This window comes from Lytechinus pictus, chromosome 2 (assembly GCF_037042905.1).
Source record: "Lytechinus pictus isolate F3 Inbred chromosome 2, Lp3.0, whole genome shotgun sequence".
In the NCBI taxonomy this organism is placed as follows: domain Eukaryota; kingdom Metazoa; phylum Echinodermata; class Echinoidea; order Temnopleuroida; family Toxopneustidae; genus Lytechinus; species Lytechinus pictus.
In genome coordinates this window covers 9,320,667-9,343,845 of record NC_087246.1, presented here as the reverse complement: position 1 = coordinate 9,343,845, position 23,179 = coordinate 9,320,667, and the positions used below count along the sequence as shown (strand labels likewise).

Sequence of the window (23,179 nt, the reverse complement as noted above, 5' to 3'; positions counted from 1 at the left end):
ACATTACTTTCCATTAATATCAATCTTGACATCTTCTTAAAGGGTCAGTGATATTTTAGGGCAGACTGTCGACAGTTTGATACAGTGCCCCTTTGTTTATTTAACCCTAATGCTCCCAGATGGGAGATGGTAATGCCCCCCTCAAGATTAGTCGCGATAAATCCGCTGCGTGAATTTTTTACTGCGCTGCTCTCTGACTTTTTACTTTCAAGTCTCGTGCAACTTTTGATACCAAATTCACGACACCCTGGTGAGCGGTTATGAAATTATGCAACATTATTTAAGTGCATATCAGACCCCAAATTGCTCAAAAACTTAATTTTATGTACAAAGTAAATTCAAAATGTGTTTTTCATATTTTGTTTTACAAATGAGTAAATGTGTCATTATTTTTACTTTTTTGACAATTGTCATTTAATTTGATGCTAATTATGCCCAAAATAATCTCGCTGACAAAATTTATTGCAAAAAAAATTAAGAAAAGAATGAAGAACAAAAAATACATTTATTACAAAAGCAATAAAATACATGAGAAATAATTTTTGGTACCAAAATATTTTCACTTACAATTGTTAGGGATTCTGCAAAGAATATTTAAACTAAAGAATAGCATTCTAGGTGGTTTATTTAATAAATTAGAGCAAAAGGTATGATTTCATGAGTAAATTAGCATTACTAATTCATATGAAATAAAAGAACTACATGTAAGTAAAATTTACCTATGCAACCATGTAGATTACATCATTCTGTACCATCGTTCATATTTTCATCGTAGTCACACGATCCGCAGCTAAGGTCATAAGGGGGGCCTTAATGCCCCCTCCCCCCTCGAGAGTGGCAAGAATAAAAATAACTGGGAGTATTTTGGTTAAAGAAAACTTAATTTTTTGTGTCATCAAACATGGTAAAATCTCATTTTTAGCTCTCTTCATAAAGCTTTAACTACATAACTACATCTGAAATATTGCATAATGTACAAAAATGTATATTCATTGCTCATCTCTTTTTATGCAATGCATTTATACTTTTTTTCATTTCTCAATTTCGTTTACTCTTCATATATATATATATATATATACTCTGTTTTGGTTTTGATTTATTCTCTACTTTCTATTTATCTATTTGCTTTCTGTTCTTTGCTGATTATGAGGCAATTTGAAGTATTATTACATGTATTAGAATTAGTTTAATATACACAAATGGATGCATTTAGAATTTAGTATAGTCTGTGAAGGTAAATTAATCCTGTAAAATGTATGGAATAGATTGTGTATAAATATATATATGAATACAGAGATGGGGTGCTCATTTATTATTCATTTTGGGGAGTTGTAAAAAAATAATAAAGAATTATATTTGTTGCTTTACATTTTGAAATATTTTTGTAAGAACTGAAACAAGAAATATAAACAAAGAATTATGGCATGCACAATTCTCGATTATATAGCCCTCAAAGTAATTAAATATATGTTAATCTGTTCATACATAGGGCACATTCTATGTACTTTTTTTATAATAAATTCAGGGCAAAAATATCTTTAAAAAAAATGAAATATCATCCCTGGACGAAAAAAAAAAGTTTAGAGAAATCTTGAAATTGGCATAGGTCTAGTAGTAGTTATTATTTCTTGATCAATTTGTTTCTTTGGCGAACTCTTAGAATTCATTAATGATTTGATTAATAGCCAGGTGCAGTTTTCATTCTACCATTTGATGCCTATTTAATAATGCCTATTTGAACTTTGCAATGGTGATATGTGATTTTGGCAGTATTGCTTAAGAAGAATAGTCAATCTGCTGATCAATGATGAAATAAAAACTTGAAATTTAAGGATTATTTACAAATGTTGAATGTAGGCTCTCTTAATATCGGTTTATTTGTTTAATACTAAAGCCCATCCATTCAAGTCATCTTTGACATTGCCTCGGAACGGTTCATATGAATGCAATGCTCATATCAGTTGCACGCTGTGGGAATGGGCAGTGTTTCTTTATGATATCAATGCATATACCATGAAACAAAACATGCCAAATTCATTGACATGTGTTTTATATGCCATTCTCTCCCCTTTTCTGGTGTTTGTTTCTTTCATATCATTTCATTTTTCATTACTATTCTTTTTTCTTCCCCCATTTTTTCTCCTTTTATCCCCCTCCCCTTGTTTTTTGTTCTGTACCGGTCAATATATTTGTTATATATTCAACCATTCTCTTCCTGCTCCTTAAAATGAAACGTATTCCTTCATCCCCCTTTCATGAAAATTATTTGCACTTCCCTGACCTTTAATCCATGTCATCTTTGTTTCACTATTTTGTGTTTTTTTGTCTCTTTGTCTCCCTTTGTCTCCATTTGTTTGTGTCTTCTTGTCTGTTTGGACCATCCGTTGGACATCTTTGTGACACCAGGTTCTAATTACAAGGGAAGAAAATGAAGTCTTGACGACCCAAGACAGAGTTCTTCCATCGGAACAGGGGAACAAAGAAGCAGACGTGCATTGGATAACCTTTGATACCCCATCTATCACCAACACCTTACTATGGGATATTGAATGGTTCAGATAAATAATGGAGATGAGTAGTGTATTGAATTAACATACATGTAAATGGAGTTTGAAGATGAATATTGATTACATAGACAAGGAGATTTGATTTCATTTTAATCCAAGGTTCTCTTGTGAGCCAATATAAGGGGTCTTTACTCCTGTTTGGAATGAAAAAAAAGGTTGATATTTTACTAGGTGGAGATTGCGTGCAGAAATATCTTTTTTCTTATGCAATTTTCATAGTTAAGAATTTATAAAGTATTGTACAGAACTATTCGTATTTAAAGTTAGCAATACATAGACAACTTGTAATGAATATTGATTCCTCTTAAAATATACTGTTAGAATATTGAGGAAAATAAAATGTAGAAATTAGATATTCATGTATTCAGTTTCTATCCAGAAGCATTAAATTCATATCAAATGTAGAAAATAAGCTCAAAGTTAAAGCTAACTGTTCTATCTCTCTTATTATATTTTTTTGATGTTGAAATATTGTCCTCACTTTGCTTTTGATCTTGGTTTGTAACTTGCATTTCCTTCAAGTTAACTTCCCTGAGAGCAGTGTAAGCAAAATGTGGATGGTTTTTTTTTCATCTGCTTTATCGTGAGTGTCATATTGATTGAAACAAGAAAAAATACAACTCAACCCAGCAAGAAAAGTATAGGAATTTAGAATGAACTTTTATCTGTTTTGATCTACACAGCATTAGACCATAAATCTTGAATTGTCATATTGATTTTTTTTTTTTTTTTTGGGGGGGGGGGGACGGACATTCTAGCATTTTCAATACACTGAACAGGAACTTTCATTATATGCCTGAAGTGCAGTTATTATTAATACTTCAGATTTTGTTTGTTGCATAGAAGTTGTTTTTAAACTCCCAAAGAATGCAATATATTAGGACATTTCTAGTGTTTTTGTGAGAATGAAAAAAAGAAAGAAAAAAAAAGATGTATATATTTCCTAGTAAAGAAAAGCACAGGTAGAATGTATTGCAAAGTGTTTGTTTCTTCAAAATATTGAATTATAAAATTGTGCCTACACAGAAGGGATCAAATGCTTATTGAAGTTCAAATTATGAAATTTTATTTCAATGAAAAACATTGCATTATCTAATCCTAGAAAAAATGACTTAATTATCACATAGAACTAATCCTTACATGGTGCTTTTGATAAAGTCATTGGATTCAACAACAGAATTCTCCTATTCACTTTTCTCCACTTTTTTTGGACAATACTTTTAGTGGTCTCATGCATACATGCATAACTTCATTTTCAAAAAGTTATTTCAGATCTTCATCAAACACTGCCCAAATTCATTGATGCAAAAATAGTGAAATTGCAAATATTTTGATCTCTTTTCCCCTCTTCGGGAAAGCCCCATGTGGATTCTGTTGTTTTATTATAGTTCATGATTTTGCCTATATATATTTGATGGTGTGATTTTCTATTTGATGAATGTAAATTTTGTGATTTTGCGAGAGAAAGGGAGGGAGAGAGAAAGAGAGTGAGAGAGAGATAGAAGAGAAAAAGAAACTAAGTGCAACATGACAAAACGTTGCCGCGCAGTTGAACTGCAACTTTTTGTACAGTTTGATCTTAGTAAAATACAGGCATTTTAAAAGTTGAATTCAGGTAAAATATTTATCTGTGTTTTCTAAGAAATGCACACAGATGTAGTGTAATGATTTAAAATAACTAGTAGCTATGGTATGTATCCAATTCAGGTGTTTCTTGGTTGTACTAAGCTTGTAAAGATAAAAACATCACATTTCATATCAACCTATGTGTAGTGGAAGCTAGATGAAACCAGATGGATTTGAGGGTTTCTATCAAAATTCATTCAGGGATGTCTCTCCTTTTCATTTGTACTTGAATGAAATTGATAAAGGACTATGATAGTTGATTGATTTTTAAACATTGCAATGATCTGTCATGCAACTCATTTTTATATGAATAGGTCATCATATGATACCAAGCTGCATGTATAGTCATTTTGAAGGCTCAATTCCCAAACTCAAACAATGACATTTAAAAAGCAATAGAAATAGTGGTAACAATTTATAGGAGAATTGGTATGTGAATTGATTGTGATTTTAATTCTCCTCTAATTAACCTGTTATTACTGATCATTTGTTTTCAGTGGATTATTTTTTTTTTCACTGCACATAAACAAAGAAGTTTCAGGAAGAGTTTGGGAGCTTATTTATCTAAACTCAAAATTTTGAAAAGAGGATGATACATGGTATAAAAATGCCTAAATCAAAACAAATTGAAATGTTAGGACATTCCTAGATATGATTTAGATATGCAGATTTAATCTTTAATATGTCACATATATCAGGGTAATTTCATCATATGTATTTCATTCATATCTTCTACTGTTTACATAGGAAATATATTCAAGACCTTGACATTGGATGAAAAAAAAGTAGAAAGACATTCTACTTGGGGGTATTTGAATGAGTACAAATGCTTTGATATCTTGGTGCTGGTAACAAGGCTAAACAGTTAACAATTCAATCAAATCAGCTTTCTCAGTGGTACTATTTAAACTTTTGAAGGGAATATGAATACAAGATGCTTAAACACTGTTAAACCAAAATGTGCATGGGCAACTGGCACTAAACTTAATGCTTAGTAACACAGATTAGATATAGTACAGACTTTAACTAAGAGCTATCAATCAGCTTATATATTTTCACATTTTTAACAATTATTTAAATTATCCAATATTACACACTAAAAAAGAAATGAATAAATGCTTGTAACATTTTTCATTGATGACCATTTAATGACTTTAATAATATCCTTGGAATATCTAAGGAAATGTTTCTTCAGAGCTTTTCTTTAATAATTAAAATATAATGCTTTTGTTCTGTCAGGAATGTTAAATAGTACCACTGATCCGATTTGAATTAAATTTAACCAAGGATAGACGGGACATATTTTGTTTACTCTCGGAACAGTTTGTGTGTGTGTGCTGTAGATATTCTTGGATATGAAAAATATATATATATGTATACATTGGTAGTTTAGCTAATGTGTAAACAGGTTATAGTACATGGTTCACTTTTCCTATAACAATTGGTAGCATAATTGATGGGTGTAAGGGAAGAGGTATTTATTTTTGACATATGAATAAACAATATCAATATATTTCGTACTTTTTCTTCAGAAACAAATATGAAAGTTAACAGAAATAATAAAACTGGAAGACTAAATGTGTTTTATGATACATGAAAATAAGGGCATTTGTAAACACACATTACATGAAAAAGTAAATTGAAGAGTTGATCGAAGTGAATAGCAGCATGTTGAAGAATGTACATTGAAATAACTGGTGGCCAAACAGATACGAATGTAGATGTTGCTCAGTGTATATAGGTGTGAAGTCTAATGGTGGATAGTATATCCACTAAGTTATTATACAGAGTTGATTCCATGGTGGTTTGTTTGTTACAAAGTGGAGGTGTCACATTTAGACCAGGATCTGGATTGAGATCTAGACAATAAATTAGACCATCAGGGGGGTGTTTCACAAAGATTGAAGTGTGACATAGAGTCACATTTTATGCTTAGTTGCGTGCGTCATTAAAGGCATTACTGCATTGGTCAGATCATGCCAAGAGGACACGCACTACTGCGTATTAAATAATAAGATTGTGCGTTTCATATATGCGTCGGCATTTAAGTGTGACTATAAGTCATACTTAAATCTTTGTGAAACACCTTCCTGGTATTCTAGACCAGGGTCTAGGACATGAAGGGTCTCAAGTTCGGACCAAGATCTGGCCTATAAGCTTGATCAGTCTCAACCCAGGGCCAGGCATAGGTTTTGACTATAGTCTACATGAAGATGTAGACTAAGGCCTGGATCAGATGCTAGACCAGGACTTAGTCCAATCAGGATTAGCCTAGGATCAATAGAGTACCTTGTGGTTATGCTGCCTTACGATATAAGAGTGTCTTTTTTTCTTCTGAAAATACTTCACCTGAAGTGATATTGTAGAGTTGCTGCGTTTTGTGTTCTATAGTTTTAGGTTGTAGTTCACTTTTGTCATTGGTATTTATTTCATAGTTCCATCTGAGGCCTTACTGAATAGGAGTTCATCAAAATTTATTTGGAACGTTTAAAGTCACTGCAAATTCTAAACAATATACCATTCAAAGATTTTGAGAATAAACCTCAAATAACGAGATAAATTATTTTGAAAGGGCTTTAATCACTAATGGTGAAAAGTAGTTATCATTTTGTTAAATAACATAAGCTTTACACAAAAAGGAGTCATTATTTTGTGTGGAGAGTACAGGGAGATATAAGCCAGGCATGGATCCAGTTGGATTAGACATTATTTCAGGGACCATATTGTTTTTGCACAATAGCAGTTGTTTAAATTTATGATATTCATAGGTCTTTTTTAAAATATGGGATGGGCACATTTATTGAACTTCATTATATTGTGCATATAGTGAAACATATACACTTTATCATACTCTAGATTATTTTTGCAGTTGAATTGCCTTCATTCAGAATTCATTGGAACAGTTAGATTATAAAGAAAATCTTCATGATATTTCTTTTTTATTTATAAACACATTTTATATTTGACTTCTAGTACATACATGAAGATTATTGGGTGTTTTCACAGAAAGATATTTGATGTGAGTTTTAGAGATGCATGTTACTCAGTTTTACCACACTTTCCTTGTGAAAAATGCAATTTTCTTTGCATATTTTCTCAATTGTTTTGAAAGAGAAGTACAAGTATATCATATGTTAGGATGTATGTAGTTAATTAGAATTCTTTCACATTTCTAGCTTCATTTCTTTCTGTTTTCCTTTACTGATTTTGAGAGATATGTCGGGTAGACCACATTTATAGAAGAAAAGTATTTATTGAGAGTATCAATAAATCTGAAGTGTACAACAAATATCAGAGTTTCATTATTGTTTTTTGTTTACTTTGTTCAGAATAAGTGCAGAATGCTGCATCACAGTGTCATTTGTTTAAAAAACGTGAATATTGTTGACACATTTGAATTATAAATATCACATATAATAAGAATTTAGAGTGATTAATGTTTTGCACATCCCTATATTTCAATAATAAATGTTATATTAATGAGACTGATGACATAGCACTCAAAGTAAATGAAGTTTTATTTTTTAGTATAAAACTTAAGAAATAAACACTGAAGCCATCAGCAAGAGGGCTTCTATTAGATTAACATTTGATCTTTCTGCTGAGATAATGCAATTATAAACGTGAGCCAATAAATTTCAGATACATTAAATTCATACAAATTTTTGATGCCAAAAAAAGGGATTGAAGTAACCAGAGTCTCTTCTGGTCTGAATTTACAAGGTGGTTTCTAGACACTGCAGTTTTGAATGAAACTAACGTGAATTTGGGCCGTTGTTTCAAAACAAAATTTTTGCACCTGGTATATATCGGTTGGGTAGAGCCAAGGACTGCCAGCATCCCTCGCAATCTGATACTCAAAGGATATTTGAATGGTTGAAAACTTCAATTCTTTTAGACAGGATGTAGAGTTAGGTAAAGGTTAAATAATGTGTAGTGATCTTTTTTCTAACCATTTATTCTGTGTAAAAATTTGAATTCAACCATATTCTCAGGAATGTTTTTTTTTAAAGAAAAAGCCCTTATGAACTCTTTAAGCAGCCATAAACAGATAATATCCTAAATTTTTCTAACAAATTCTATGCTTGAGATATAGTTTTATACCTATACAGAAAGAAAAGATAAATTTCAATGTAAAGTCAGAAAATACATCAACTAAAATGTTTTTAATTCATACAATCTACATCAGGAGAATATTTCATCTACATTTGCTGTCTGACAAGTAGTCAGATCTGCAACTTTCCTTGATCTTATATCGGCTGAAAAACATTGTCACTATTGTGATTGTCGGATAAAACATCGAACAAGTCCTTTCATGAAATGTTCCGCAGAATAGTTAAGGACAAACACATTTTTGAGAATGTAGAATTCAAATACATTTTTATAATATATTAATAAACTGGAATAGTGACACACGCCACATCAAAACTACAAAAAATTACATGTAATCAGTTGACATGGGGATATATTTTCACTCTTCTCGACTCAAAATTTGCATAACCCAGAGAAACCTGCGAATTATTAATACTAATACTTCTTCAAATCATCCGCTCATGAGACAAGTCTATATATACCTTTTTTCGTAAAACTGACCATTAATTACATCTTTGCTATAAATTTAATTCACCATGGTAACAAGGCTCCAGAGTGAATTAAAATCAACCATACCACGCTGCTGATACTACCTGGTCTATGGCGAGTCAGCGTTAGTCTGAAGAAGTCTGCAGAACAAGTAGGTGAAAGCTCACAAGGTAAAAACAAATTTGATTGTGGAAAGATGAAAAGATACCATTGATGGTAAGATTATCATCAATGAATAGTTTGATAAAATGGGTCATTGGACTAGGAATATCAGCTTTAACTCAAAGGGTGCTATTCTCATAGCCTTTAACCCTATCCAGGCCGGGGGGGGGGGGGGGGGGGGGCCCTCAACGATTTGCGCAATATTTTTGCTGTGCGAATTTTTTTTACTGCGCCGCTCGCTGACTTTTTACTTTCAAGTCTTGCGCAACTTTTGAGACCAGTTTTGCGTCACCCGGGTACTAGCTTCCGAAATTACGCAATTCTGTTTTCAACCAAAAATCATAAATGTATGATTATTTTTAGTTTTGCTGGTCTAAATTTATTTATTTTATGCCATTTATGATCTCAGAAGAGTTCCCAACAATTTTCATTGAAAAACAATGAAAAACAAAAGGTAAAAAAAACAAAGAAATACATAAGAAATTGAAAAAAAATATAAACACCAAAAAGAGTTTTTATACCAAAAATTGGAAAAATTTGAGCTTTGTTTAGGGAGTTAGAGGGAAAAGTATGATTTTGCATACTAATTACGCATAAATTAACATAATCGCTTAATACCAATTTACATGAAATAAATTACTATACAGTTTTGTAGATTATGTCCAGACAACCTGCGTGCCAATTTTCGGCGCGATCACGTTGCCAACGGCCGAGATCTCAAGGGGCGCCTGGGAGGCCCCCCCCCCCCCCCCCCCGGCCATATGAACTCCCAAAATAACCCCGGCCTAGATAGGGTTAAATCTAGATAAACTTATACATTTTCATTGAGTGCCTCCGTCATCTCAATCTCTAAGACAAGGTACAAATTATTCAGATCCTTCAGCAAAAAGTTGACATTGTAAAATATGAAAATAAAATTACTTTCAGTATTTTTGTACCTTATCTATATCATGGATATTGTAAAAGTAAGAAGAAACTTAGCATTCTACAGATGTGTGGACTAAATTTCTTGTTTAGTCTAGAGTTAAACCAAGGTTTAATAATTAAAATACCACCCAAAGTGGTTTTTATTTCCATCTAAAGTAAGGGTCTACTGTTGACCTGTATATTTAACTTTAAGGGACAAATTCAAAATGTTTCGAACTATGTGTTGTCAGCTTTCCATTTATCATGTCCTATCTTGTCTGCATTTTTCAATGTGTTGCTGGGAGATAACTCACAAATTCCAATAAACTCTAGTTTCTCAGCAGACACAAATATTTTCCAGTTTCATTTTTGAATGAAATGATCATCTGTTTTCAAATTCCTGTATGAAAATTTTTCTATAATTAATGCTCATTTATTCAATTAGATTATTGAATTGCACTGTAAGTAAAGAAACTGATTAAGATAAGCTGCGTCCATGGATTTGTGGTCTGAGATTTCACAGCGGCTATCCTAATCCCTTATCATATGGTCTATTTAGAACTGGGTGGATTAGAAATCAAAAGAAGCTGAGGATTTCAACTACAAACTGAAGCTAAATGTGGATCTGACTTTTAATTTTTAGTTTTATATAAAAAGAACATGAACATGCATCCCATCCAACGTTTCAGTTATACATTCAAAGCTTAATATTACACTCATTTATCACACCGAGATACTGAGCTTCCATCACATCCTTGATAGCCGCCGCAAATTGATCAAGACACTGTTCAGGTAATAACATCATTCCTTTTGTATTGAAAGACCTGACATAACCATATATAACATGGGGAAGGGGAGCTTATTTCATTTAACTACACAGGGGCCGTGGAACCGGGGGGGGGGGGGGGGGGGGCCTTCAGCCCCCTACGTGTACAGAAACATAAAAATTACCATATGATTGTGATTTTTTGCATGGTCAGCACCCCACTCTTGGCTCGCCCCCCCTCTCTTTGAAAACCGTTCCGCAGCCCCTGCTACTTCATTGAGTTTAAAGATATGAAATTATAAAACAAAACCACCTTGCCCTATAGTTTGTGAAATAAAAGGTAGGGTTTTATTAGACTAGACTAGCGTTAATGTAATGACATATCTTCTCCCATGTAAACTTTTATAAACTAAAATCTTATTAAACAAAATAAGCCTATAATAACAAATGGACAGGATTTTTTAGTATTGTATATTCATCATCATCAATGCGTTGAAGACTAGCATTCATTGACAAATCTATGATCAACTCCCAAGTATTGAATTCTTTGTCCTGTGTATCATGAAACTCAAGACTGCTTGGATATTTTCAAAAGTGCTATGACCAATGGCCAATGCTAATATGATGGTTATTTAATTCTAAAATTGATGGAATAAAAGCAATAATGGTATATATCTGTGTCACTAGTAAATAGTTCACATTCTTAGGAATTTACAAATGGAAATATACTTGAAAGCTATTTAAAACTATGATATAGAGAACCCAGTTTTATGTTTTCTAAACTGCAACTTCTGTGTTCTAAATATCACATTTGATTTTATCAGGTGACAACAAAACATATGATATTTAGCACCTGTAAAAAACACAATTTTTCAAGTGTTTAGTAAAGTTTGGCACACACATGCTAAACACTGAAAAGGTTTGATAGGCAATTCTTTCACTTTTGCAGTTGTTTTCATTAGAATTCGCTTTGAATTTCACTAATATTTTTTTTACAGTATTCTTCATGATTCATATTTTTTCATATTTGAAATAAGGCCCATATTATACAAAGAGAGTAAAATCATTTTCATAGAGACATATTATCAATAAGTCAGATTTTGGTATTTCGAAATACGACCCAGTAAAGTAGGTCTAATTATAAATTTACAGAACCCACTGCACTATTCGAATAAGAGTAGGGGCTGGGGGGAACCCCGGTGTAGCGGTCCACCTGCATTCGAATCAGTTATATCGGGAGGAGAGACCTGCGGGTCACAGTTCTGTGTGCGCGCCCTTCTAGGCGACCCAGATTGGCTGGCTCCTCCAAAAATGCGCCTTTGAATGTCGTTGACAGATATATGGCGCTATACAAATGCTGTGCACCATCATCATCACCATCATCATTTAGGGCATTTGCAACATCCTAGCAGTACTGAAGAATTTAAATTTGTCTTGATTTCGTCTTGAATGTCTTTCATTCCACTATACTCCTAATACTTTCCTTAATACACAAAATCACAAAGTAACTGCACTTCTGTAAACATACAACTATGATTTTTCAAATGTTGATTTGGTCCTAGACAATTACCTCTCACACTACACCAAGCCGTTTTGAGACTCCACTCCTGTCATTCAACCATAGTTGCATTATCCTTACCTTTGAAATTAAGATAAAAAAAAACCACCCTTGGTCAACTTTCTGCCCTCATCACTACATAGAATCTCTGACACTTCTGTTGTTCAACCATAGTTGCACCATCCTTGCATTTTAGTTTAGCTCTCCGTATTTCTCAAAGAAAGTTTTCTGTCCTTGTCACTTGACCAATCCATTAAGAGACTTCACTTCTGTTGTTCAGCTACCATTACATCATCTTTGCTCTCATAGTGTAATAGTTTTGCTGTTCATATATAGGAAGTCACACAAGGGTCACCTTCGCTCTTCACTGCCATTATCATCTGTATCAGAATCATCTTTCGGTTCAACCCATGCCGTTTCTTTGACCTGACATCGTTTAAGAGCATCTAACACTGCATTCCGCTCAGCTGTAAGGATGGAAATGGGTAATATTTTTGCATAAATATGGGTTATACTGCATTAAACTCGGCTTTCACATTAAAGAAATGCCCACGGAGTCTGGTCTGCTACTATATGAGGAGTGGAATCTAATTTGCTAACACTAAATTTTGTGAGAAGCACAGTAAATACCTATAATCTCTGGAAAATAGCTGGATCTGCTGTTGCCATACAAACATTCTTCACTGAAGTTTAGGAGTTATCAATGAAGGTAAGTGAGGTAAAGACCATAAGATGTGACATATAGAGGAATCAATATAAGGAATCATGGCAATAAGCCCAAATATATTGATATCATTTTTTGTGATGAGCACCTGTTACACATTCAGGACTGTATTCTGAACTGTGATTCATTCAAATATACTTTGGTCCAGAGATGCGGTTATAGATAGAAAATTGTAAAACTTTTCATTTTAGCTCACAGTCAGAGACCATGGCCCAAATTACATGTGAACTAAACTGAACATATGAACAAAGGCCAAGGAGTTCTTACTTAAAAGTAGAAAAGATAACCCTTACCCTGTGTCTTGCTATTCTTGAACAGAATCTTCAACTGCCTTCTATCGTGCTTTATTAGAAACTTCTGGCAAGCTCTCATGGTACCTTGTAATCACAAACACCAAATGAAAAAGAATAATGGTTTTAAAAGAAAATAACAGTGGTTTGAAGAATTAATCAGTCTAAAAAAAATAACAACAAGTAGTATCAATGAAAAATACTGCAGACGCTGTTGGAACTTGACACTGTAAGAATTAAAAACATAAATTATTACAAACACACATAAATGGAACACTTCTGGTAGTCTAGCCTGCATCAGCAGCATCACACAATTCAATATATAGCATCAGTGCCGACTTTGGAAACAATTATGATGAATAATATTTTAAGAGAGAGATAAAATTATCAATAGTTCATTGTATGCACTGTATCAGCTTAAAGTAATAAGGAAATGAATGTATATGGCAGCTTACTTATGACACTAGGACAAAATATCAATTTTCATTCAAGTTTTGGACCTCCCCAATAACCTGAATTTTACTCACATAGCTGATACTTGATCTTTCTTACACACAATCTTCTTGGAACATGAACACAAATTTAGATGAATAATTTTTCAAAATAAGAGAAAAAGTAATTTATTTGGTAAGCCCAAAGTTCAGTGGCCTCACATGACCTTTGACCTGACTTAGAAACACATTTTTTATTTAATATTATTTGTGATATCCAATAACTATCTCACACGATTTCGATTTAATACGTTTAGGACAATGAACAAAGTATAACATTTTATCAAATAACCTGATCTGAAATAACCTTTGACCTTGGCTTAATGATCAAACATTAAAATTAATAATTATATCAAAGACTTATTATGTCAAATATTAAACTCTGGTTAAATTCATTTATAAGTTGATACTAGCTTATCGACCTCCAAGTGACCTCTGACCTTGGCCTCGTGACTCATTCATCTGTTTCCTGATACTTGACAACCATTAAATACCGTACAAGTTTTATGGACTGGGATTTGAACTTACAAAGTCTTCTAAAAATTCAGAATCTTAATCTTGGTTAAGTTTTCAATGTTGAGGCCACAACATGGTCAAAGTTCATTGACCTTAATCATGTGACCTGAACTCGTGTCAAATGATCAGTGATACCTACCCTTATTTTACAGTTTTATGAAATGGGTGCCAATATTTCAGCTATGATGACATTTCATAAATTTAACCTTTGGCTAAGATTTCAATGTTAACAACACTTCTGCCGCCGTCTTAAAAGTGACATTTATGTCTAGCTTATGTATGTATGCATCAGCATGCAAGACAAAAAACATTGTGATATGAATGTGGTATAACTCACCAGCAACATGAAGAGTTAGGAAGCAACATGGAATCTTGGAGATTGATGTGACAAATGGGAGAGAGGAAGTGAGGTATTTGATGGCCCTATGACGAATCTTGATGAGTACAACATTGGTCTGTTGTCCTACATACTTGACTATCACACAAACAAACAAACAAAACAAAAAACAGATTTAATTTCAAAATGGGGCAAAATAAAAAGTCAAGCAATGTTCATATTCTGTAAGTATATCATGTTTTCTTTCTTTAGCACAGCATGTGCATATGGAGAGGGGGGAAAATAGTTGGATATGCTTGACTGATTATTGACTTTTCCCTTGGAACCCGGTGAGTTGGTTCAATACGATTTTCTTTCATTGATTCATGACAATTTTAGGCAGTCATGTTTTCCCCAATATTGCATAATCGTAAAACCCAAAGTAATTGTTTACTGAAACGCAATATAATATTTATGTATTGTGCAGCTCTACTACACCAAAGAAAAAGATACAGGATACTGGACAAGAACAAACTATTATGTCTATAAATTGAAAAATCATATTTAAGGCTAAGGGTGTTATCAATGTTGATTTTCAAATTCAAACAGCAACATGAATCATGATAAGAAATGCAGAAAACAAATCCGATCAGCAATGCACTGTTCTCGGTCAAAAATTTTAAGCTAATTATGCGTGATCATCTAAATTCCCTGCTCTTCCCAGCTTAGCTTACTACGCAGTCTGACCCATCAATTGTGGCGTGTGCTTTTCGAAGTAATGTGTAAGCTTTCCCTACGAAAGCACATTCAAAGATATCGAATATTCAATAACGTTCAGTGTCACATTTCATTGCATTTGCAATGCTGATCATTTTTCAAAATGCAAATTTTTTGGAATTTAAATTTTCTTCTAAATCAAGATCTGAAAGACTACTTTTACCAGGAATGGGGGAATTGAAACACATCCTTTGTTTCTCTTTGTATCTCCGATTTGTAATTGTGTTAAGAATCATGATTAATGTTGCTGTTTGTTTTTGGAAATGAACATTGAATACAACCATAGATAAGATGATTGTTATGAATCCTTACCATTAAAACCAGCAGTAACAGCACCGACACCAAAGTCACCATATAACTGATGTACAGCTGCTTTGATGGCCTGCTGTGTCACATATGTGTTGAGTTTAGCCTCTGTTGCCATCTTACCATCTTCTAGAATCAACTCACCAAGGACATACCTACATCATGATGGTAAACAGATACTACTCTCATCCCTCAAGTTACCAGATTACACAATAAAAGTACCGGTATATGACTGACCATTAGGAATTCAATTATGATCCATTAAAGACGTGGTGATTTCAATTATAGTCAAAATACTCTTGGCTAATTATTCAATGCTTGGTCAGAGTGAATCTTAAAGGAGAATGAAACTCTTGGAGCAAGTTAACTTTTGTGAAAGCAGAAAAATCAAAGAATAAGATCAACAAAACTTTGAGTAAAATAGGACTAGCAATAAAAGAGTTATGAGCATTTGAATGTCGATATCACTAATGCTATGGAGATCCTCCCATTGGCAATGCGACCAAGATCTGTGATGTCACACACGTACAACTCTCCCATTTGGACACTGAAAATATACCCCAAAACATCTCTTTTTGCTCATTCTAATCATATGACAAACGATTCATCAATGATATAATGTTGTGAAACCTCTGTACTTGTCATCTCATAAAGAGAACACCTCACCTTGTGATAGACTCTATAAAAGTGAGAATATAAGTGAAATAAGTACTTAAGTAATGAGGGAGTTGTACGTGTGTGATATCACAGATCTTGGTCGCATTGCCGTTAGGAGGATCTACATGGCACTAGTGATCTCAATATTCGAATGCTCATAACTTTCTTATTATTCATTCAATCTTCCTCAAACTTTCAACAATATGTTTCTTTGATTTTTCTCTTTGATATGGATTCAGCTGGTTTCAAGGGTTTCATTCTCCTTTAATTTTAGCTTATATAGGACACAGTCACGATACATGTAAAACAAGGTACCAAGCTCTATAGACGAACATTGCAGTTATATGTATGCATTTTTGTTAAAATGGTGTAAGATTGCAAAAATGATATCAAATGGTCAAAGCAGCAGAAACTGGGACACCACAAAGGTACAAAGAGGTTGAAGTCTTATAGAATGAATTAACTTCTGTCTGATAAGTTTTGCTCATAAATGCATAAAAAGGAGAGACACCATTCAAATTGTATTCAATATCATGAACAATATCAAAATATGTCTTTTAATAAACTATGAATTGAAAAATTGAACTGAAGGAGAAAGTTAGGAGGAAAACAGATAGAGTTAGTAATTCAAATCTGAAATCACTAAGACTTAAGATCTTAATTTGATAATGCCCTTGCTACATGTATGCTCAAGAATGACTGATCAAGAGCAAAGTAGCCTATAGATTAAAGAACTATCAAATTTCTGTTCAAATGCTAATATATGCTCTAATAAAGCAGTTGTATTAACACCAAATATGATAAATATTTTGTGATTTCATCTATAGCATCATATTTAATATCAACAGCTGAAGAGAAGAATGAGCATTCTGAAGTACACAAAACAAGATTTAAAGACAGTTGATGGGTCACTGTTTTTAAACTAAGTATTTTTCAGGACGAAGATTCATGATTGGCAATCAAGAGCAAGGACACGATCTTCTTTTGGACTAGAAGATGCTTTTCAAATGTCTTGACCTAAACAAAACTTTCAAATGCACCCACATTACAACCACATGTGTAAATATAGGTTAAAGTTAGTTCCAGATTGCAGAAAGTATTATTAGTTACTTACCTATTCTTTAATCGCACCATGTTTTGATGCACATTTGGTATTAATTCAAGAGGTCAAAGTTGAACATCGATTAACACTGCATATGAACGACCTAAAAATGAACACATGAGAATGTAATATTTGATTGAATTTCAAATAATTTGGTAATCTCTACTTCAAACTAGCACATCAATTATATAGTGTTCCTCCAACAAGAAATTCAAACAATTTTTAATTTTAGCCCAGTTGACACTGTTGTGAACATTGAAAAAACATGTTTTTTATCCCCATTCTACCCCATACCCATTTCTGCCTAGTACATGTATTATACGGACGAGTCCTGGGCTCCGGCCCGTGAAGCGGGCCAGAGCTCCCTGGGTCAAATCCAGCCAACCTAACTGAATGAAAGAGAGGCTTAGGCATGCGTTCAAAACCATCCATAAATATTAAAGTACTATAAAATCAAAATCCTAAAAATTAATAGCTGTTATTTTTTATGGATTAAACAACATACAATGTATCATCAGGGTGAACCTCCCCTTTATCTATATTGGAGAAAGAGAATTCTTCATCTAACTCAGTAACTAGCTGTTTTACAAATTTAAGTCCTCTCCCTCACCTCCGCCCTCTACACCAAAATAAATAACAAGGATTATAATGACACGTCTTGCCCTGTTATATGCCACCATCTTTTTACCAGTTTAATAAATCATTACTTGTTGTACAGCGTGGTATAAAACAAGGATTTTCACACTGGCACTCTGCAACCAACTTGTCTATGGTGAGTCTATGCAACATATTACAACACACATTCAAAATAAGTCTTTAAAATACACTTTTGTATTAAACAAAAAAAAATACTCAGTTTCATTCATTAATGGTTTGTTTTCATTATAAACTTGGGGATTATAGTTCTTATTCAACAAAGAGCTCAAAAACTTTGATTTTCAGCATATTTTTATGGGGCTCTCTAAGACTAAGGCCTACGGTATAGCCTATAGGCAGAAAAAAAAATGGAAAAAAGGGATTAAATTTAGAAAAAAATTAAAATTCAATTTACTTTGAATTAGAGCCAAGATTTATGATGAATAAATAAATGTAATAGAAACTGACAGTGTCAAAAATTCAAGCATTTAAATACATATTAATTCAAATTCTAATATATCATCAACAAAAGATAAAGGAAAAAAATGAAATTCTTAGAGTTAGACTTCAGATGATGAGTTAAAAAAGTACAAACTAAAAAGAACATTTGATAAATTCACAAAATCACAGGCATGTCTTAAAAAAAACTATTTTAAAATTTCCCTCGAAAGTATTTTACTAGTATGATGTAGGCCCTAGGCCTAGATCTACATTTTATATATCATGTCATGAGTTGACTCATGTCCATGTATAATGACATCTAGATCTACATCTTGATCAAGATGAGCGACATCGCATCTGCATCTAGCACTTATTAAGTTAGGCTTATCTTAGCAGCAATAGAAAACAATCCAACGGCGTCCGGGCTCACCATCAAATAGGATGGGGGGTCGGGTGTCCGGACACTTTATATTTTTGAAGCCTTCTTTTTTGTCTTTGGATTACACTAAAAATACAAATTCAATAGTTGTAATCATCTTCTGTTTTGTTCTCTATAATATTACCTAACATTTCGTACCAAACATTTTATGAAACTTTGCTTGTAAATTTTTCCAAATGACTTTCTAAAACTGATCGTCCGGACACACAACCTGTCCGGACACACAACAACTGGGTATACCACCCCGAACTTCTGGCTCAATTTTAAGGAGCGTTCCACTGTATAAAGTAGCGGGCGCGGGCTATTCTTTACCAAATTGAACTTTTATACAAACAAAGTATAAGTCTATATAGAATCTAATGCTAACTCACATGAAATCAGGATACAGCACTACTACCACCAAGTATAGAATTACATGTTTAAAGTTACGTACAACGATGGAATATTAAATGGATTGATTAAGACTTCAGGGCCGGCTTCATACAGACTTTTTTAGGATGTGCACGCGCGCGTGCGCAGTATAAATACAAGCTTCTTCTCTGTCATTTATTGTGTTGAGTTGGCAACCAGTCAGAAAATGACTATTTTTGCCACCACTTTGATTTTGAGCCTTCATTGTGAGGATGGAAACTTTTTTTTCTTTCTTTTCATCCTTTTTTTTTCTATTTTACTTGTTTTTCCTTCTCATTTTTTCTCCTTTTGTTTTTTTCTGTTAATTTTTTTTCTTTGTCTTTTTTCTCCCTTTTTTCACCTCTTTTCTTTTCTTTTCCTTTTTTCCTTTTTTTTCCTGTTTTCTTTTGTTTTCTTATGCTTTTTTTTCTTTGCTTGTTCTTAAACTCTTCTTATATTCTTTTTTTTTTTCTTCTCTCATTTCTCTATTTCTTTTCTGTGATCTTTTTTTTCTTTCTTCTTTTTCCTCTTTTATTCCTTTCCTTTTCTCGTCCTTTTCTTTTTTTTCCTTCTTTTTCTTGGTTTATATCCAATTCGTCTAATTAATGCTAATTCGTCCAATTGCCAACCCATCTCCTATCATTTGGTCTACCATCAGTTCGTCCGCTCATCACCACACCACATGGCCGCGTCTAGATCATTTAGTACGTCTAATATGCTATTCCGTCTAATAACAGTTGGTCCAATAGCCAGTTAGTCCATATACCCGGCATATACCATTTGGTCTAATTAAATTAAAGTGTTAATTGTGCAGAATGAATGAAAAGAAAATGGGGGTCGCTATATATATGCCAACGGGTTATTAGAGGAAATGGTAATAGACGAACATCTGGTGATTAGACGAACTGATGATTGGACCAAATGGTTGTTAGACGAGATATGTTGTTGGACGGAATGGCATTATACTAAATGAACATGAGGAAAATTCTCGGATAAACTAGCCCCAGGGCCCCAATTTCGAGTTCCTAACCATAGCTCGTGGACGAGTTGGCAGTGGACGAATTGGCAATTTACCTTAGGTGGGGGGGTTATGGGGCAGGGGCCTAGGCCTTACCAAGATAAGGCCTATGATAAGGGGCCCCAGAACGTACGGTTTTGAAAGTGCAGGGGGGGGGGCTGCCCGATGGAGTGCCCAAAAATCACATTCAGATGACATTTTTTTTTTTAGGGGGGGTTGTACATGGTAGACCTACTTTAGGAAAAAAAGTTTACTCTTCCATTCAATGTACGCGGAGCGGATGATCATCTCATGAAAAATCAAGTTTATCTCATCCACCATAAATATCTGTCCTAGACCTAGGAGAATCAGAATCGGAGAGAATAGAGCAGTGGCGTACCTAGGATTTTCCACAGGGGGGGGGGCAAAATCGGCCGCCAAAAAATTTGACAAGCAAAAAAAAAAAAAAAAAAAGGTCTTCAATAAAAAAATTTAGGTTCCCGTACCAGAAAATAATTTGGCAAGCGCAAAAAAAAAAAAAAAAAAAAAAAGGTCTTCAATAAAAAAATTTAGGTTCCCGTACCAGAAACTAATTTGACAAGCAAAAAAAAAAAAAAAAGAAAAAAAAAAAAGGTCTTCAATAAAAAAATGTAGGTTTTGTACCAGAAAAAAAAAAAAATAAAAGGTCTTCAGGCTCTTCAGGGGGGGCATTAAAGGTCTTCAAGTTCGTCAGGGGGGCAAAAAAGGTCTTTTAAGCTCGTCAGGGGGGTCAGGTATATGTCTTTTGTATGGGTTGTGGCTCGTCAGGGGGGGGGGCAGAGTGCCCCCTCTGCCCCCCCCCCCCCGTAGGTACGCTAGTGGAATAGAGCCAAATAAGAATATGCAGTTAAGCTTATGAGTGACGATTAATTCTAGCGGTCGTTTTTTTTTATAAGTTGCTCAAGGCTGGCATGCAGGCTTTATAGCTTGAAGGTATGTGCTACCCAGCCTACCAGTGGCGTACCTGGGATTTTTCACAAGCCAAAAAAAAAAAAAGGGTCTTCAATCACAAATGAAGGATTTCGTACCAGAAAAAAAATTGACAAGCAAAAAAAAAAAAAAAAAAAAAGGTCTTCAATCACAAATGAAGGATTTCGTACCAGAAAAAAATTTGACAAGAAAAAAAAAAAAAAAAAAAAAAAGGGTCTTCAAGCGTCAGGGGGGGGGGGGCCAATAAAGGTCTTCAAGCTCGTCAGGGGGGCAGGGATACGTCCTTTGCATGGGTTGTGGCTCGTCAGGGGGGGGCAGACTGCCCCCTCTGCCCCCCCCCCCCCCCGTAGGTACGCTAGTGGTGCTACCCTAGGCTATTTGCCATGGCATGAAGTCCATTTTTCATATTAAGCTTTATCATGCATAATTTGAATCCTACCATATCGTAAAATTATAGCCGGATAACAATAAAAAAATTGATGCACTGAAAACAGTATTTCAGATTTAAATAAGGACACTTACATAGTGCTCATCAGATTCCCGGCTCATATTATTGTCAAATTTAATGAATTATCTAAAACATATTAAGTGCCTTAGTGCCCCTCTATCAAGTTATTAAAATTCAACTTTATTTCCTCAATAAAAAAATTATACATACAAATCATTGACATTAAAGATATTTCACAGTCATGTGGAGGGTGTGAAAGGCCAAAGGAAGGGCAATTACTACCTGTATTGGCCTCATAAAAAAATTGTTTTTTTTTTTTTGAAAAAATAAATTTGAAAACAAATTTAATTTGTTTTCAAATTTAAGCCATTTTTTAGAAATAAAATGCAATTCAATTAAGGTTTGGAGAAAATTCAAGTTATGTCATAGTTTAAAAAATATATATATTTTTCGTGGGTTCGATCCGAGGGGGGGGGGGCAGCCAATACACATGCGTGACAAAAAAAAGAACACTTTTAAAGGGGTGTTTTTTCATAAGGAATTAAAAAACGCCGATTTTCAAAAAAAGGGTGGTTCTTGAAAGACTGGTCAATGATCAATCCCGGGGTCAAACTTATATTATTTAGGGTATGGTTTTTTTCCAAAGCTTTTTTTAAAGACTAGCCAATGTGTTTAGGGTATGTTTTTCCCCCAAACCTTTTCCCCGGGGCTTTTTCCTCCTCGTTTCTAAAAAAAAATGTTCGCGGGTTCTTCCCGATTGTGGTATTTGAACTCTAACTGCATGGGGGGGGGGGGGGGTGCAATACCATTTTTTTAAAAATTTGGTATTACTATTTATTGAAATCACAATAAAGGAAATAATTTTACAAAACCAGTAAAAAACATAATAAAGATTAAGATAGGTCCAGGTCATGTACTGTCAATGCAGGGCAGTAGCATAAAACTTAATACAGTTTCGATATAAGTACCAAGTACACTACATATAACATATCTTTAAAAATGAGTATGTCAAATGATAAATAACAGCCAAAAGTTAGGATAATATTAGAAAAGAGAGAAAGAGAAATATACATACACATATATATGTTTACAAATATTAGGTAGGGGCCAATCTCCAAAGCATTAGGCATATATCAGGAATAATTCCGACCACAATATTAAATCTGATAGGCCTACCAAAAAAGTAAAACTCATGGATAATGAACAAACTGTATCTAAACTTAAAGATGTACATTATAGACTTCGAAAAAAGAAAGGGAAAGCAATAGAAAAGTTTTGTCTATTTAACCTTATTGTTAGCAAGTAGACAAAACTTGCTTAGGGGTCATAATTCTGGCGACAACTTTATAGGGGCCAAAATGAGGAAAGGAAGCCCACGAAAAACTTGTTTAGGTGGTTATTTTGCACACAGAGAAAATTCGTTTAGGGGGTGTGTGGAAATAATTTGGTCACGCATGTGTATAGCAATATATTTGACTCCCCCCGGGGGGGGGGGGTCGATCATGAATAATACA

At 33.8% G+C, this 23,179-nt stretch overlaps 2 protein-coding genes across 3 annotated transcripts in view; one reads left to right on the top strand and one right to left on the bottom strand.

Annotated features, from left to right (window-relative positions):
- Positions 1-7,482, top strand: part of LOC129253586 (sarcoplasmic/endoplasmic reticulum calcium ATPase 2-like) — a 47,914-nt gene extending 40,432 nt beyond the window's left edge. Inside the window, exon 22 of the mRNA XM_064106133.1 lies at positions 2,407-7,482. Within this exon, the coding sequence (XP_063962203.1) occupies positions 2,407-2,432 (26 nt within the window). The 3' untranslated portion in view covers positions 2,433-7,482. The remainder of the gene's footprint in view (positions 1-2,406) is intronic.
- An 845-nt stretch (positions 7,483-8,327) lies between these two features.
- Positions 8,328-19,405, bottom strand: LOC129275908 (ribonuclease P/MRP protein subunit POP5-like). Of its 2 annotated transcripts, none has more exons than XM_064109009.1 (6): positions 19,233-19,405; positions 17,358-17,448; positions 15,593-15,741; positions 14,525-14,662; positions 13,184-13,267; positions 8,328-12,633 (listed from the first exon to the last, which is right to left on the bottom strand). In XM_064109009.1, exons 2-6 carry the CDS (start codon positions 17,375-17,377, stop codon positions 12,518-12,520), a joined length of 507 nt encoding a protein of 168 aa, XP_063965079.1. In that variant the 5' UTR covers positions 17,378-17,448; positions 19,233-19,405; the 3' UTR covers positions 8,328-12,517. The 2 variants fall into 2 exon arrangements, with proteins under 2 accessions (XP_063965079.1, XP_063965085.1); XM_064109015.1 differs by having other exon boundaries at positions 10,451-12,633; positions 19,295-19,402.
- Between the last annotated feature and the right edge of the window lie 3,774 nt (positions 19,406-23,179).

Coding starts and splice junctions, on each gene's coding strand:
- LOC129275908 (XM_064109009.1), bottom strand. CDS start 17,377: ATGGTGCGATTAAAGAATAG. Junction 15,742..17,357: donor ATGGTGCGATTAAAGAATAG/GTAAGTAACTAA, acceptor ATCATGATGTAG/GTATGTCCTTGGTGAGTTGA. Junction 13,268..14,524: donor CCTAACTCTTCATGTTGCTG/GTGAGTTATACC, acceptor TGTGATTACAAG/GTACCATGAGAGCTTGCCAG.